Source organism: Lipophrys pholis, assembly GCF_963383615.2.
Source record: "Lipophrys pholis genome assembly, chromosome: 8".
Taxonomy (NCBI): Eukaryota; Metazoa; Chordata; class Actinopteri; order Blenniiformes; family Blenniidae; genus Lipophrys; species Lipophrys pholis.
Genome location: NC_137630.1, coordinates 2,003,894 through 2,019,660, shown reverse-complemented (window position 1 = coordinate 2,019,660; position 15,767 = coordinate 2,003,894). Strand labels below are relative to the sequence as shown.

Sequence of the window (15,767 nt, the reverse complement as noted above, 5' to 3'; positions counted from 1 at the left end):
GCAGATCTGGCGCTCCCACCTGGGTTGCCAGGTTGGGCAGGTTAACGCCTCTCTAGGCTTGTTTTGAAGGAAAGGTCCGTTTGGGCGGGTTCATTAAAAAGTGGGCAGATTTTCAGCACATCTGGCGGGTTTTTACAAAATACTGCACAGAAAGTCTGATAGAACTGTGGTATCGTGTAACAGTGAAATACTACCGATGGATCTGCTCAATCTGAGATTATCTAAGAAGCTGATTCATGTTACTTCCTGTTAGTGAAGCAGTGTTTCTCTTAAGTCTTCTGCACTACATGTGATAAGTTTAAAATGTCCTGATGGTTCGAGAGGCTGCTTGGCTGGTTTCCAGGGATTTGGGCGGGCTTTCTCCTCTGTTCCCACGGAAAGTGTGTCAGACCTGGCACCCCGCGCCTCTCCGTGCGGCAGCAGCTCGAGACTTTCTTCAAGGTGAGAAAAGTTTTCATTCCATGTTTACATCGTGTGAACTCCTTCATTCCCCGTGTCTCCGGTGACCTGCGGGCTCAGCCGCACCACGTACTGTCCGCCGGGTTGTTTTGGGACTTTCTGTTCTCAGGAGGCGGATTAATTCAAAGGAACGAGCTGAGGAGCGTTACAATGGTTCCTGGAGTATTTCTACTCAAACGTTTACTGACTCAAGCAAAAACACCGGAAACTGAACAAGTTGTTAATATCAAATGTTTGAAAGGCTGGAAACGATTTTTACCAACATTTCTCTCTCTCTCTCTCTCTCTCTCTCTCTCTCTCTCTCTCTCTCTCTCTCTCTCTCTCTCTCTCTCTCCATCCCTCTCTCTCTCTCCAGATGTCTCTGAGTGAGAAGACAGAGGAGGAACTCGTCAGTTTGTTGTCAGACTATGGAATCAAACATGGACCCATTGTCGGTGAGCAGGTCCTTCTTCATTCTGGTGTTTGTTTTCAGGATTTTTATAAATGAGAGCAGAACAGATCCTCATGAGACTGGAACCTTCATCAGGTGGTGAAGTTCTCAGGTTGGCTCTTCATCATGAGTCACTTTCAGTCAATATTAACTTCAAACAGCTGGTGAACGGAGAGCCCCCTAGTGGTGAAAGTTATAGTACGTTCAAACAGCTGGTGAACGGAGAGCCCCCTAGTGGTGAAAGTTATAGTACGTTCAAACAGCTGGTGAACGGAGAGCCCCCTAGTGGTGAAAGTTATAGTACGTTCAAACAGCTAGTGAACGGAGAGCCCCCTAGTGGTGAAAGTTATAGTACGTTCAAACAGCTAGTGAACGGAGAGCCCCCTAGTGGTGAAAGCTATAGTACGTTCAAACAGCTAGTGAACGGAGAGCCCCCTAGTGGTGAAAGCTATAGTACGTTCAAACAGCTAGTGAACGGAGAGCCCCCTAGTGGTGAAAAGTTATAGTACGTTCAAACAGCTAGTGAACGGAGAGCCCCCTAGTGGTGAAAGTTATAGTACGTTCATACAGCTGGTGAACGGAGAGCCCCCTAGTGGCAAAAGCTATAGTGCATTCAAACAGCTAGTGAACGGAGAGCCCCCTAGTGGCGAAAGCTATAGTACGTTCAAACAGCTGGTGAACGGAGAGCCCCCTAGTGGTGAAAGTTATAGTACGTTCATACAGCTGGTGAACGGAGAGCCCCCTAGTGGTGAAAGCTAACGTACGTTCATACAGCTAGTGAACGGAGAGCCCCCTAGTGGTGAAAGCTATAGTGCGTTCAAACAGCCAGTACATACCAGTAAACAAATACAAGGAGAAGCTTTGCTAGTCCTCGGTCAGGGTTAGTTTTGTTGCTGGTTTACTGGAAATGACAGTTAGTCTGAGTTTAGTGAACTCTTCAATCATCTTTCAAAGAGTTTTAGGACTGTGCCTCAACAGACTTAAAATAAACTGTTTTTTAATCTTTTTTTTAATCATTTTTTTAAAGAAGTGACAGAGTTAATAATCAAACTGAATTAGAAGCTACAGAGTGTCAAGAAAAGACTACATCTCCTCTAGTGACTCTACAGTTCCCCGAGTGACTCTACAACTCCTCTCTAGTGACTCTACAGCTCCTCTTTAGTGAGTCTACGGCTCCTCCAGTGACTGAAGTGACTCTACAGCTCCTCTAGTTACTCTACAGCTTCTCTCTAGTGACTCTATAGCTCCGCTAGTGACTCTACAGCTCCTTTAGTTACTCTGTAGTTACTCTACAGCTCCTCTAGTGACTGTAGTGACTCTACAGCTCTTCTACTGACTCTACAGCTTCTCTCTAATGACTCTACAGCTCCTCTAGTGACTGTAGTGATGCTACAGCCCCTCTAGTGACTCTACAGCTTCTCTCTAGTGGCTCTACAGCTTCTCTCTAATGACTCTACAGCTCCTCTAGTGACTGTAGTGACGCTACAGCCCCTCTAGTGACTCTACAGCTTCTCTCTAGTGGCTCTACAGCTCCTCTCTAATGACTCTACAGCTCCTCCAGTGACTCTACAGCTCCTCCAATGACTGGTGTGACTCTACAGCTCCTCTAGTTAGTCTGTAGTGACTCTACAACCCCTCGAGTTACTCTACAGCGTCTCTCTAGTGACTCTACAGCTCCTCTGTAGTGACTCTACAGCTTCTCTAGTGACTCTACAGCTCCTCTATATTGACTCTCCAGCTCCTCTATATTGACTCTCCAGCTCCTCCAGTAATCATCCAAGGTTCATGTCCCACACCGGGCACCACCTTCCTGTGGGCTCTCCACCTTCCTGTGGGCTCTCCACCTTCCTGTGGGCTCTCCACCTTCCTGTGGGCTCTCCACCTGCAGGAAGGTTCTCAATGGGTCAATGTGATCTGGGTGACGGTGCTCAGACTGACACCACCACCACCTGGGAACGGATCAGAGGGAGGAGATGGATGAATAAATAAAAATGAAATCATGTGTGAATGTTTCAGATCTTCTTTAAAACTTAAAAGTCTCACCAGAGGAACAGTCATCTTCTGTAATTCAGCTTGAAACTGGTCTTCAGTAATGTTCTCATGTGAAGTAATAAAGTATTCATGTAACTTTAGATTCCACTCGGAAATTGTACGAGAGGAAGCTGGAAGAGGCCATGGAGGAACGAGCAGAGCAGCCGTCCTCCGACAAGACCTACTACAGAGAGGAAGGTAACCAACTCTGGGTAACTAATGCTCTGGGTAACTACAGCTCTGAGTAACTACAACTCTGGGTAACTAACTGGGTAACTACAACTCTGGGTAAATTCAGCTCTGGGTAACTAAAGCTCTGAGTAACTAAAGCTTGTATTTTGTGTAACTACCTGTGTAACTAACTGTGTGTAAGCAACTGTGCAGCTGTAACTAACTAGTTGTGTAACTAGAAGTATTTAATGCTCCTGCTGTTTCTGGGTTACTTCCATGTTGTAGTGAGCAGCCATTCAGTCCTCTTCTTATTTCATCTCAATTAAAGGCTGCAGATTTATAATTCAAGTCATTTGAGCTTTTTTAGTTCCAACAAAATGAAAAGAGAAGCTCAAAAAACAAAGTACAGGTTTGTTTGTTTTTACAGTTTTTCTCAGTCGCTTCTTTACGTTTCTATAATCTTCCTGGACATTTGCTAAACAGTGAGTGCATTTCTCAGAACAACTCCTACAAACAGCCAAACACCAGGGATTACTGGCAAACCTCTTCTCTTTGTCAAGTTATCAGAACGACCGGTCCTTGTGTCCTCGTGTGTGAAGACTCAGTCCTCTTGTCAGTATAACAGTGACCTCTGGAGGATGTTCTCATGTGAACTGTGGCTGAAGTTACAGTATTATAAATTATTGTAGATTGTAGGACACAGCGTAGTGCATGGGAGAGACTGGACAAAACTCACACTCACGCTTTTATTGTTTGACCTGTAATTTGTTGACGGACCACGTCATGGTGATACAGAAAGGAAGAGACAGCGAAACCTGGACATGCGGTGCTGTAGGACTCACAGAGCAGTCCTCCTACACCACCCGACGCTCCGCTCTGGGCCACAGCATCTCATCACATCACAACCAATAGTTTGTCTTGTGATGCAGCGTGGAAAGTGTCTTATCCCGCCTCTGCTGTGATGTCATCACACGCTGCGTCCAGCCAGAAGGCTCCTCTGTGTATGTGGCTGGCGATCATGTACTTTCCATCTCCATGCTGAGAAACATTCCTCAGTGGGATTAAGGAATGTGGAGTAGGGTGGGAGGAACTCCATCAGCATCCTGCTGTGGGCTTCCATTGCCTGATGACGTTGGAGCGATGGAAACTAAACTATCAGGTACTTTGGCAGCTCATCTCCAATCTGACCCCTCTCTTCTCCAGGGATGAGATCCCTGTAGAGAGTGTCTAGAAAGGTGAGAAGACGCTCTGAATGGTACGGCCCAATAATGGCAATATGCCTCAGTACCCCACTCTCAGAGAGAGCAGTACCCATGGTTCTGCTCCCGCCCCGTTGGCCTGGCGCTCGGTGGCCTTCTGCCTTCTGTTAGATTGAAGCCAGCCTCATCCAGATGAAGCTGAGCTGTGGTTCACCTGCTTCCAGTTCCATGCTCATACAGGTCTTCCCTGTACATACTGGCAGCACAGCCTCTTCACTCGTTCACCATTCCTTTCCAGTGGAACGGTGTACAGATGCTTCATATTCACTTGCTGTCTTTTCAGCACCCTGTGGAGATGCTGACTGTTTGGATGTTAGGAAAGATGTTCTTGTCCTCTATAATGGACTCTGTCTCACTCTGGCTCTCCCTTAGTCTTCTGGCAGAGTTTTTTACAACCATGGTGCAAATAGCCTCCTGTTCAGGTGTGAATGACCCTCTGCCGCCCCTGTGAGGTGGTCTGCAGTCCCCTGTGAGGTGGTCTGCCGCCCCTGTGAGGTGGTCTGCAGTCCCCTGTGAGGTGGTCTGCCGCCCCTGTGAGGTGGTCTGCAGGCCCCTGTGAGGTGGTCTCCAGTCCCCTGTGAGGTGGTCTGCCGCCCCTGTGAGGTGGTCTCCAGTCCCCTGTGAGGTGGTCTCCAGTCCCCTGTGAGGTGGTCTGCCGCCCCTGTGAGGTGGTCTCCAGTCCCCTGTGAGGTGGTCTGCAGTCCCCTGTGAGGTGGTCTGCCGCCCCTGTGAGGTGGTCTGCAGGCCCCTGTGAGGTGGTCTGCAGTCCCCTGTGAGGTGGTCTCCAGTCCCCTGTGAGGTGGTCTGCAGTTCCATGTGAGGTGGTCTGCCGCCCCTGTGAGGTGGTCTCCAGTCCCCTGTGAGGTGGTCTCCAGTCCCCTGTGAGGTGGTCTGCCGCCCCTGTGAGGTGGTCTGCAGGCCCCTGTGAGGTGGTCTCCAGTCCCCTGTGAGGTGGTCTGCCGCCCCTGTGAGGTGGTCTCCAGTCCCCTGTGAGGTGGTCTCCAGTCCCCTGTGAGGTGGTCTGCCGCCCCTGTGAGGTGGTCTCCAGTCCCCTGTGAGGTGGTCTGCAGTCCCCTGTGAGGTGGTCTGCCGCCCCTGTGAGGTGGTCTGCAGGCCCCTGTGAGGTGGTCTGCAGTCCCCTGTGAGGTGGTCTCCAGTCCCCTGTGAGGTGGTCTGCAGTTCCATGTGAGGTGGTCTGCAGGCCCCTGTGAGGTGGTCTGCAGTCCCCTGTGAGGTGGTCTCCAGTCCCCTGTGAGGTGGTCTCCAGTCCCCTGTGAGGTGGTCTGCCGCCCCTGTGAGGTGGTCTCCAGTCCCCTGTGAGGTGGTCTCCAGTCCCCTGTGAGGTGGTCTGCAGTCCCCTGTGAGGTGGTCTGCCGCCCCTGTGGAGACAATATAGTAACCCAAAACACAAAATCCAGTAAGATAAAATGTTACTGTTTATGTAAAGTCTGCTTACTGTATATTGTAAAATGCAAGTGGAATACTGTAATATTGTATGAAGCATTCCAGAAAGTACACAGTATTCCAGCTCAGCGCCTCCTGTTAGATTACATACCTGTAGTGTTGAGGAAAGTCTGAAGGATTGAGGACACAGTGGTTCTTGGCTGCACCCTTGGACCAGCCTCGGCCATATGAAGCCCATGATCTAGAACATGTTCTCCAGGCGTGGCTCTTAGCTCATCAGGCCTCTTCTGCCTCGTCCTCTGTTTGGCCTCCCAACTCCTCCTCCTCCTCTTCCTCCTCCTCCTCCTCCTCTTCCTCTCTGGCTGTTGACCCCGTACAGTTTCTTTCTCCTTCCATTGTCAGAAGGTCTAACACCGTGTTGTGCTCCGCCTATATAGATACGATTCACTGGAGAAAGTCAACATTCACCTGGGAGCAACTCACCAAGTCAGGACAGAGTTAGAAAAAAAGTCTAATGGAAATGTAAAGAAATGTTCTTGACATATTATGACAACGTGTTCAACCAATTTGCATGTGAAGACTGGTGCTATGAAGTAGAGGCTGAATGTTGTGGGGGGTGAGACTATTCCACAGGGAGCATTCCAATACGATTTGATCAACATGACATCAGTAATGATGATGTAGGACACAGCAGAGGATTGTACAGAATCATTTGCATGGACGTATCAAAGGATTTACAACTTCTTCAAAGAAACAAGGAACTGCTTTTGTTGTGCACAGGTGACACAATGACGTGAAGATTGAACAGAGAGTTTGGAGAATTTCCATTCTGACAGAAAGACTAACATGTCGGTGTGTCTTTCACCGGAGGACATCAGTACAATGGGATTGTGTTGAAACTGAACTGAGGTTAAATGAAATGTTCCAGACTTCTTCTTATTCGCTCTGAAAGCAAGAGGAAATGTTTGGAGGTCTAATGAGTGGAGAGACGGAGCTAACCACTGCTGCACTGCGCCGTGGAGGAGGAGGGGGGGCGGTGTTACACACTGATGGTTGATTGTTGACTGATAGTTGTTGACTTGTTGTCTTACTGATGATTTGTGTCTTTGTCTCTTTTCAGAGGAGGAAGTTACCTACATCACGTACCACAGTCCAGTGAGTCCTGATCGTCAGCTTCTTTCTCTGTGGACTGACTGACTGACTGACTGACTGACTGACTGAGTGAGTTACTAACTGACAGACTGACTGACTGAGTGAGTTACTAACTGACAGACTGACTGACTGACTGAGTTACTAACTGACTGAGTTACTAACTGACTGACTGAGTTACTGACTGACTGACTGAGTTACTAACTGAGTGACTGACTGACTGACTGAGTTACTGACTGACTGACTGAGTTACTAACTGACTGACTGACTGAGTTACTGACTGACTGACTGAGTTACTGACTGAGTTACTAACTGACTGACTGAGTTACTGACTGAGTTACTGACTGACTGACTGAGTTACTAACTGACTGAGTTACTGACTGAGTTACTAACTGACTGACTGAGTTACTAACTGACTGAGTTACTGACTGAGTTACTAACTAACTGACTGAGTTACTGACTGACTGAGTTACTAACTGACTGGGCCACAGCAGCTCACAAACAATCTTCTGTCTATGCTTACAGGTGAAGCAAGAGTCTTACACCAATGTGTGAGTACCACACACACACACACACACACACACACACACACACACACACACACACACACACACACACACACACACAATGAGAAAAAGTCATGAGACCTGTTGTATTAAAAAGTCTTAGAAATGTGGATCACTGCACTTAAACATGTAAAATGTCCACAAGTCCATCCATCCATTCATCCATCCATCCTTCCTTCCATCCATCCACCCATCCATCCATCCATCCTTCCACCCATCCATCCACCCATCCATCCTTCCATCCATCCACCCATCCATCCATCCATCCATCCATCCACCCATCCATCCATCCATCCATCCATCCACCCATCCATCCATCCATCCATCCATCCATCCTTCCTTCCATCCACTCATCCATCCATCCTTCCTTCCATCCATCCATCCATCCACCCATCCATCCTTCCATCCTTCCATCCACCCATCCATCCATCCATCCATCCATCTGAAATAGAGAAGAAAGAAGTCCAGTCATCTCTTTCCTCCAAATCCTCTGGATGAACTCTTCTTCTCTCTCAGACCAAACCAGAGATCTAACCTCTCCAGAGTCCTGGGCCGACCTCAAGGCCTCCTCCCAGTGTGGTGGACCTCTAAAGGGAGGCCACCAGGGGGCGTCCTCATCAGATGAACCTCCTCAACTGACTCCTCTCAATGAGGAGGAGCAGCAGCTTCACCCTGAGTCTCTCCTGATGGATGATCTCTCACTCTGTCACCAAGAACAACGCCTCCACCCTGAGGAGAAAACTCATTCAACCACTTGATCCCTGGATCTCATTCTTCAGGTCACAATCCAAAGTTCATGACCACAGTGAGGCTGGATATGATCTACAGTGAGGCTGGAGATGATCCACAGTGAGGCTGGAGATGATCTACAGCGAGGGTGGAGATGATCCACAGTGAGGCTGGAGATGATCTACAGTGAGGCTGGAGATGATCCACAGTGAGGCTGGAGATGATCTACAGTGAGGGTGGAGATGATCTACAGCGAGGGTGGAGATGATCTACAGTGAGGGTGGAGATGATCCACAGTGAGGGTGGAGATGATCTACAGTGAGGCTGGAGATGATCTACAGTGAGGGTGGAGATGATCTACAGTGAAGGTGGAGATGATCCACAGTGAGGGTGGAGATGATCTACAGCGATGGTGGAGATGATCCACAGTGAGGGTGGAGATGATCTACGGCGAGGGTGGAGATGATCTACAGCGAGGCTGGAGATGATCCACAGTGAGGGTGGAGATGATCTACAGCGAGGCTGGAGATGATCTACAGCGAGGGTGGAGATGATCCACAGCGAGGGTGGAGATGATCCACAGCGAGGGTGGAGATGATCCACAGTGAAGGTGGAGATGATCCACAGTGAGGGTGGAGATGATCTACAGTGAGGGTGGAGATGATCCACAGTGAGGGTGGAGATGATCTACAGCGAGGGTGGAGATGATCTACAGCGAGGGTGGAGATTATCCACAGCGAGGGTGGAGATGATCTACAGCGAGGGTGGAGATGATCCACAGTGAGGGTGTAGACGAGCTCCTCTTCATCACAGCAGTCGATACATTGAGTTACTGCAGCCGTTTGTCCTAATCTGGGTCGTCTCACCATCTGTCCTCCATCACTGCTGAATGAGACTCAGAGACACTTAAACTCCAGAGGCTTCATTTATAAAACCTGGTCCAGGACTTCTACTGAAAATGTTTCTGCGCCCAAAAAATTTGGATCTCTAAAACGCTGCGTGCGCACATCTGTACACACTTTCCTTTAATAGATCCTAGTCCACCTGGAAGGTGAGCGTTCAGGCCCCGCCCTCAACACGCCCCCTTTCTACCATAAATGGTCAATGCAAAGGGCCTCGTCAATATTTGTACATCTCATTCAGCAAGAATGAAAAGAAAAGACGAGGAAAAGGAATTTTACTGAGAGAGAAATAGTGATGGAGGAGGTGGAGGTCAGGAGAAGATGTTATCTGGTGTCACAGTAGTGGAATCACTAATTAAAGAAAAAACAAGTGATCAGCAGCTCGTCATCACTGATGGAGAGGAGAAGAGTGATGTGAAGGTGGAGGTCCGAGGAGAGTGACATCATGGTTGTGACGCCACCGTGTGGTAGAGGAAGGAGACATTTTGGTGGAGACACAGCAGAACGATAAAGTTGTATCTGTTTATAAAATGTATAAATTAATTATTTCAACAGGGACAGTGGAAAGGTTCAGTGGACTTTGTGTTGTGTCCTCAGTCACTAGAGGTAGAGGAGGAGGGTGGAGGAGGTTGGAGGAGGTCGTCTGTCTGCAGCTCCAGATCATCCAGAGCGCATGGCGGTGCAGAGCATCCACAGTGCCGCTTTAAGCACAACTGTCACCGTGTAATTTTGATGCTTTCTTTGAAATTAGACCAATTGTTACACACCTTGTCACAATTGATAATCAATCAGTTCTGTTCTCTATATCATTGATAATCAATCAGTTCTGTTCTCCATGTCATTGATAATCAATCAGTTCTATCCACCGCTCTGTATCATTAATCAGTTCTACTGATCATGGTGCTGCTGATTCAGCAGTAACGTCTCACTAAAGAAACATCTAGAACACTGCAGATCAGCTGTTGACGATGAGGTGGATCAATAAGTCTAATACAGTATGTGAAGACATTGAACGTATGAGATGAATCTGGCTTCAATTCACCACTTCATCAACCGGTTCAGTTCATCACTTCATCCGGTTCAATTTACCACTTCATCAACCGGTTCAGTTCATCACTTCTTCATCCGGTTCAGTTCACCACTTCATCATCCGGTTCAGTTCACCACTTCATCATCCGGTTCAGTTCACCACTTCATCATCCGGTTCAGTTCACCACTTCATCATTCGGTTCAATTCACCACTTCATCATCCGGTTCGGTTCACCACTTCACCATCCGGTTCAATTCACCACTTCATCATTCGGTTCAATTCACCACTTCATCATCCGGTTCAATTCACCACTTCACCATCCGGTTCAATTCACCACTTCATCCGACTCAGTTCACCACTTCATTATCCGGTTCAATTCACCACTTCATCATCTGGTTCAGTTCACCACTTCATCATCTGGTTCAGTTCACCACTTCATCCGGTTCAGTTCACCACTTCATCATCTGGTTCAGTTTACTTCATCCGGTTCAATTCACCACTTCATCAACCGGTTCAGCTCACCACTTCTTCATCCGGTTCAATTCACCACTTCATCATCCGGTTCAGTTCACCACTTCATCATCTGGTTCAGTTCACTTCATCCGGTTCAATTCACCACTTCATCATCCGGTTCAGTTCACCACTTCTTCATCCGGTTCAATTCACCACTTCATCATCCGGTTCAGTTCACTTCATCCGGTTCAATTCACCACTTCATCATCCGGTTCAGTTCACCACTTCATCATCCGGTTCAATTCGCCACTTCTTCATCCGGTTCAATTCACCACTTCATCATCTGGTTCTGTTCACCACTTCATCATCCGGTTCAGTTCACCACTTCATCATCCGGTTCAGTTCACCACTTTACTATCTAGTTCAGTTCATCACTTCATCATCCGGTTCAGTTCACCACTTCATCATCTGGTTCAGTTCATCACTTCATCATCTGGTACAGTTCACCACTTCATCATCTGGTACAGTTCACCACTTCATCTGGTTCAGTTCATCACTTCATCATCCGGTTCAGTTCATCACTTCATCATCTGGTTCAGTTCACCACTTCATCATCAGTGCTGCCCGTTTCCCCGTCTCCAAAATGTTCAAGGGTCTAAGTTGTGGTGTCGGTACGCACATTCTCTCACAAAGTTAATTTTTTTAGATCACAAACCTTGCGTGGGAAGTGGCGTACGCATCTTTCAGGACCTGTTGTGCTCCAGCAACCTTTATAAATGAGGCCCCAGGCCTTCATTTCCCATGAGACTGTGGACTGAAACTTCAAGATGCTGTTCCGATTCCCAACCACATCACACGCAGTAGTGAACTGTTGTCCTCCTGTGTCGCCACCAGGAGGACAACATCCACAAGAAGCAGACTTTTCAGATTGACAGCTTGGCGTGTCCACCAGCAGGGACACCGGGCCGCCGTCATGACAGGCACCAAGTAGCTTCTGGCTCCAGCACAACATGGCTGCTTCCACAGGGGAGGTTCTCACAGGTGGGGTTGCTAACGGCTAGCCAAGCACTAATGCTAACCGCTAACAAGCAGGTGGGAGGCTGCAGGTTGAATTCCCCATCTCCCCCTGTCCATATGTCGAAGTGTCCATGAGCAAGACACTGAACCCCAAACTGCTCCCAGTGGATAGATGGAGCCCGTATGGCAGCCACCTCCTTTAGTGTTTGGTTCTATTCTTTTCATTTCTATTCTCTGTCCCACCATATCCTCTCTATGTGTTTGGATCTTCCAGAACATACAGCCTCAGATCAGGTGAAACCACAACGGAATGGATCATGGACCTGAGACCCGAGGGGCTCTGGTACCATGTACAACATGGTGTTTGTTCTGGACAGTCTACGACAGAACTCCAACAACAACTCAGTTCAGATCGGGCAGACCGTTCCTCCCATTCACCCCCCACCCACCCAAACCCCTTGCACCATCACCCCCACACACACACTCCAAGAAGGCGGAGTTCTCTGCTGTTTGGTGCAGAAGCTGAACCTGGACTGTGCTCTCATTTCCTGTGAATGAATCTTCCTCCTGCAGGCTGAAACAAAGGAAAGACTCTGAGCCGGAGGAAGACCAGGAGGAAGACCAAGAGGAAGACCAGGACGCAGAGGGGGACACAGAGGAGGACATAGAGTGAGTTTAACAATGACTGCTTCTAACGTCACTCTGCCATTTATTGATAACACTCTGGAGGTGAAGTGTAGAGCTCAACAAAACTCCACCTTTGTAATGATTTTATGTTTGAGAATGAAAACGTTTCTCACTGTAACAAGTTAGATCCTCTGACAGACAGTTGATTACAAAGCAGTCATTTTCAAAGACAAAGGAGTAAAGACGTTTCTGTGAATATGAGAAGTTTATATCAGACGGGTTTTTTCTGGTTTAAATGAGATTATTTCTCATGTCTTCGGTGTCCTTCATGGACTCATTGTTAGTTTGAGGAAATGAGGATTTACTGAGTCAGATTTTCTATGGTGTCCCTCAGACCCCATCTGGTCCTCCAGACCACCAAAGCTGTCAATCATCAGGCCGCCCCGCCCACAGGAAGCAGGAAGCAGGGTGTGAGCTGCGTGTGGACGCTGCTGAAGCTGCTGCTGCTGCTCGCCGTGTTAGCCGCCGCCCTCTACTTCTCCCTGTGCCGACTGGCCGAGCCCATCGGACAGCAGTCTGAGCCCGCCGCCTCAGAGCTGTAGAGAGTGTGTCTTTATGGTTCTCACAGCTTCAAGCACTGTGAACGTTACAAATGCCGCATCACACACTTCCTGTCTCCTCATGTCACTTCCTGTCACCTCTCGTCTCCTCATGTCACTTCCTGTCTCCTCGTGTCACTTCCTGTCTCCTCATGTCACTTCCTGTCTCCTCATGTCTCCTCGTGTCACTTCCTGTCTCCTCATGTCACTTCCTGTCACATCATGTCACTTCCTGTCTCCTCATGTCACTTCCTGTCTCCTCATGTCACCTCCTGTCTCCTCATGTCACCTCCTGTCTCCTCATGTCACTTCCTGTCACCTCATGTCACTTCCTGTCTCCTCATGTCACCTCCTGTCTCCTCAGATGACCAAACCCTGTAGATTAATACGGAGTCATAAGAAAGCTACGAAGAGGAAATGCATCATAATAGAAGCACCGATACCACAAAGGAGTCTGAATACTATCCTTTAGTATCGCGTACTGATACGAGTACTTATTAAATGCCGTAAAGCCTATTTTATACTGTGTGGAAACTATGTCACAAACCTCCTCTACGTCACCTCCATAAGTCTGTCGCCGCTACGTCACCTCCACCAGCCTCTGTGTCAACGCTACATCACCTCCATCTCCTCTGTGTCAACACTCTGTCACCTCCAACAGCCTCTGTGTCGACGCACCGTCACCTCCATCAGCCTCTGTCAACACTATGTCACCTCCACCAGCCTCTGTGTCAACGCTACATCACCTCCATCTCCTCTGTGTCAACACTATGTCACCTCCACCAGCCTCTGTGTCGACGCTACATCACCTCCATCTCCTCTGTGTCAACACTATGTCACCTCCACCAGCCTCTGTGTCGACGCACTGTCACCTCCATCAGCCTCTGTCAACGCTACGTCACCTCCACCAGCCTCTGTGTCGACATACCGTCACCTCCATCTCCTTTGTGTCTACCCTACATCACCTCCGTCTTTTCTGTGTCAACGCTTCGTCACCTCCCTCTCTTCTGTGTTGATGCTACGTCACCTCCATCTCTGTGTCAACGCTACATCACCTCCATCTCCTCTGTGTCGACGCACCGTCACCTCCATCAGCCTCTGTCAACGCTACGTCACCTCCACCAGCCTCTGTGTCGACATACCGTCACCTCCATCTCCTTTGTGTCTACCCTACATCACCTCCGTCTTTTCTGTGTTGACGCTACGTCACTTCCCCCTCTTCTGTGTTGATGCTACGTCACCTCCATCTCTGTGTCGACGCTACATCACCTCCATCTCCTCTGTGTCAACACTACGTCACCTCCAGCAGCCTTCCAGTCTACAGTGGCAAAGCGTAGCGTAGCGAGTAAATGTAGCCAAATGCAATGAGCAGCGCTGGCCACTAGGTGGAGTCACGCAGGAGCACACCCAAAGTGTGTCGACCTTTACGGGACTGACAGTCTTCTTCTGGGCGTAGGCCCCGCCCGACATTGGGTTGGTCTTTTCGCAATTGGGCAATTTGGTTTTGACGTCTGTTTCCAAGCGAAATCAGACGTAGCATGTTTGATGAACCTGAGTTGTTCCGCCCAGAACGAGGCTAATGAGGCTAAAGAGGCTGGGATTGGTCAGTGGTTCTCCTCTCAGGACGCCGTCACGCCCGAGCAACAGACTCCTGCAGGTGTTTCACTGAACTGGGACAAGTGTCTTGATGACTCCCTGGTTCAGGCACTTTTCTGTGGTTCAAACTTCGAGTAGCGTTGGAGCTCAGTGAAGCGTTGGACCTGCTATCCCTTCTGAGCGACACTGGGCTAACTGCTGGTGAGGAAGTTGCTGGTGAGGAAGTTGCTGGTGAGGAAGTTGCTGGTGATGAAGTTGCTGGTGTACGAACCATCTCTCTCCTCTTGATATTTTGTGAGAACATAATTTACCGTCTGTCTTCACTCTGTGTCTTTAAAGAATGTCCAAACCGTCTCTGTGGCTCCTGCTCCTGTCGACCTGCTGCTGACTTTGCTTTTTCCTTTTGCACATTCAGCAGTTTTCCTATGAGCCAATCACAACGGTCTGTTTCTCTCCCGAGGATGAAACTCTTCTGATTTGGTTTTCTGCTTCCTTTCTTTCTTTCTTTCTTTCTTTCTTTCTTTCTTTCTTTCTGAACTGTTTGTTTTCCACACTTTGCTGTTTTATTGTTTTAATGCCGCTGAATGTGTTTTGTGTTCCTGATCATTTCCTGGAGCTCGACAGAGGAAAACCAAAGACTTTAAATCAGGGGAATAAAATAAAGTTTACATCAAACAGACTGCAGAGCTTTTCTTAAGAAATATCTCTTCATAGAATTGAGAGGAACTTTGTGAGTTAGTACAGCTTCATTTTGGTTCCTCAGTTTTCTACATTAAAAGTGTTAAATAGAGGGACAGACAGAAGCTCTGGACGTATCCACTGTGAGTATGAACCTAAACATATTTTTGTAATATTCTAGAATTTGAAGAACAAATATAAAAAAAAATCAAACCTTTAACTTATTTTTGACATTTTCACTTCAGATTTTTATTTAAATTCGATTTTTTAAAATATGTTTTGATAATTTTTAGTTGAAACACATTAAGGTCCTAAATCTAATCCTGATCCTCGTCTTATTTTTTAATCAAGATTTCCTCATGATTCTCAACATGTCTGCCATTCTAAAGGTTTTCATTGCGTTTTAAATATTTTAACACAATTTTGTTTTTCTTTTTTTCTGAGTGGCTCCAGAGAAAAACCTAAATGACAGAGTGGTAACAGAGAGTAGCACTTTATCAAGTTAATAACACGTGGGAACAAAGTGAGCAGTTGTTCCCACACATTCATAACATGAGGGAAAGAGATCGTTTCATTCATGGCCACAAGATTTGAAAGTGTTCTTATTATTTCTCTGTGGCCAATCAGGTTCTCCGGAGATCCATGATCCGTTTCAAGAGGTTTTATT

The 15,767-nt window shown here is 47.7% G+C and overlaps 1 protein-coding gene across 2 annotated transcripts; it reads left to right on the top strand.

The window, feature by feature from the left end:
- Nucleotides 1-117: 117 nt before the first annotated feature.
- Nucleotides 118-15,094, top strand: LOC308113950 (uncharacterized protein). Of its 2 annotated transcripts, none has more exons than XM_080470534.1 (7): nt 118-441; nt 815-893; nt 3,023-3,118; nt 6,875-6,909; nt 7,429-7,454; nt 12,174-12,269; nt 12,622-15,094. In XM_080470534.1, the coding sequence occupies exons 2-7, from the start codon at nt 815-817 to the stop codon at nt 12,827-12,829; spliced, it is 540 nt and encodes a 179-aa protein (XP_080326660.1). In that variant the 5' UTR covers nt 118-441; the 3' UTR covers nt 12,830-15,094. The 2 variants fall into 2 exon arrangements, with proteins under 2 accessions (XP_080326660.1, XP_080326659.1); XM_080470533.1 differs by lacking the exon at nt 118-441 and adding an exon at nt 445-612.
- Nucleotides 15,095-15,767: the final 673 nt, after the last annotated feature.

What these genes read in the sequence shown, in the direction of transcription:
- LOC308113950 (XM_080470533.1), top strand. An exon ending in CAAACATGGACCCATTGTCG is followed by an intron (nt 894 to 3,022) that starts GTGAGCAGGTCC and finishes ATGTAACTTTAG; the next exon opens with ATTCCACTCGGAAATTGTAC. An exon ending in GACACAGAGGAGGACATAGA is followed by an intron (nt 12,270 to 12,621) that starts GTGAGTTTAACA and finishes GGTGTCCCTCAG; the next exon opens with ACCCCATCTGGTCCTCCAGA.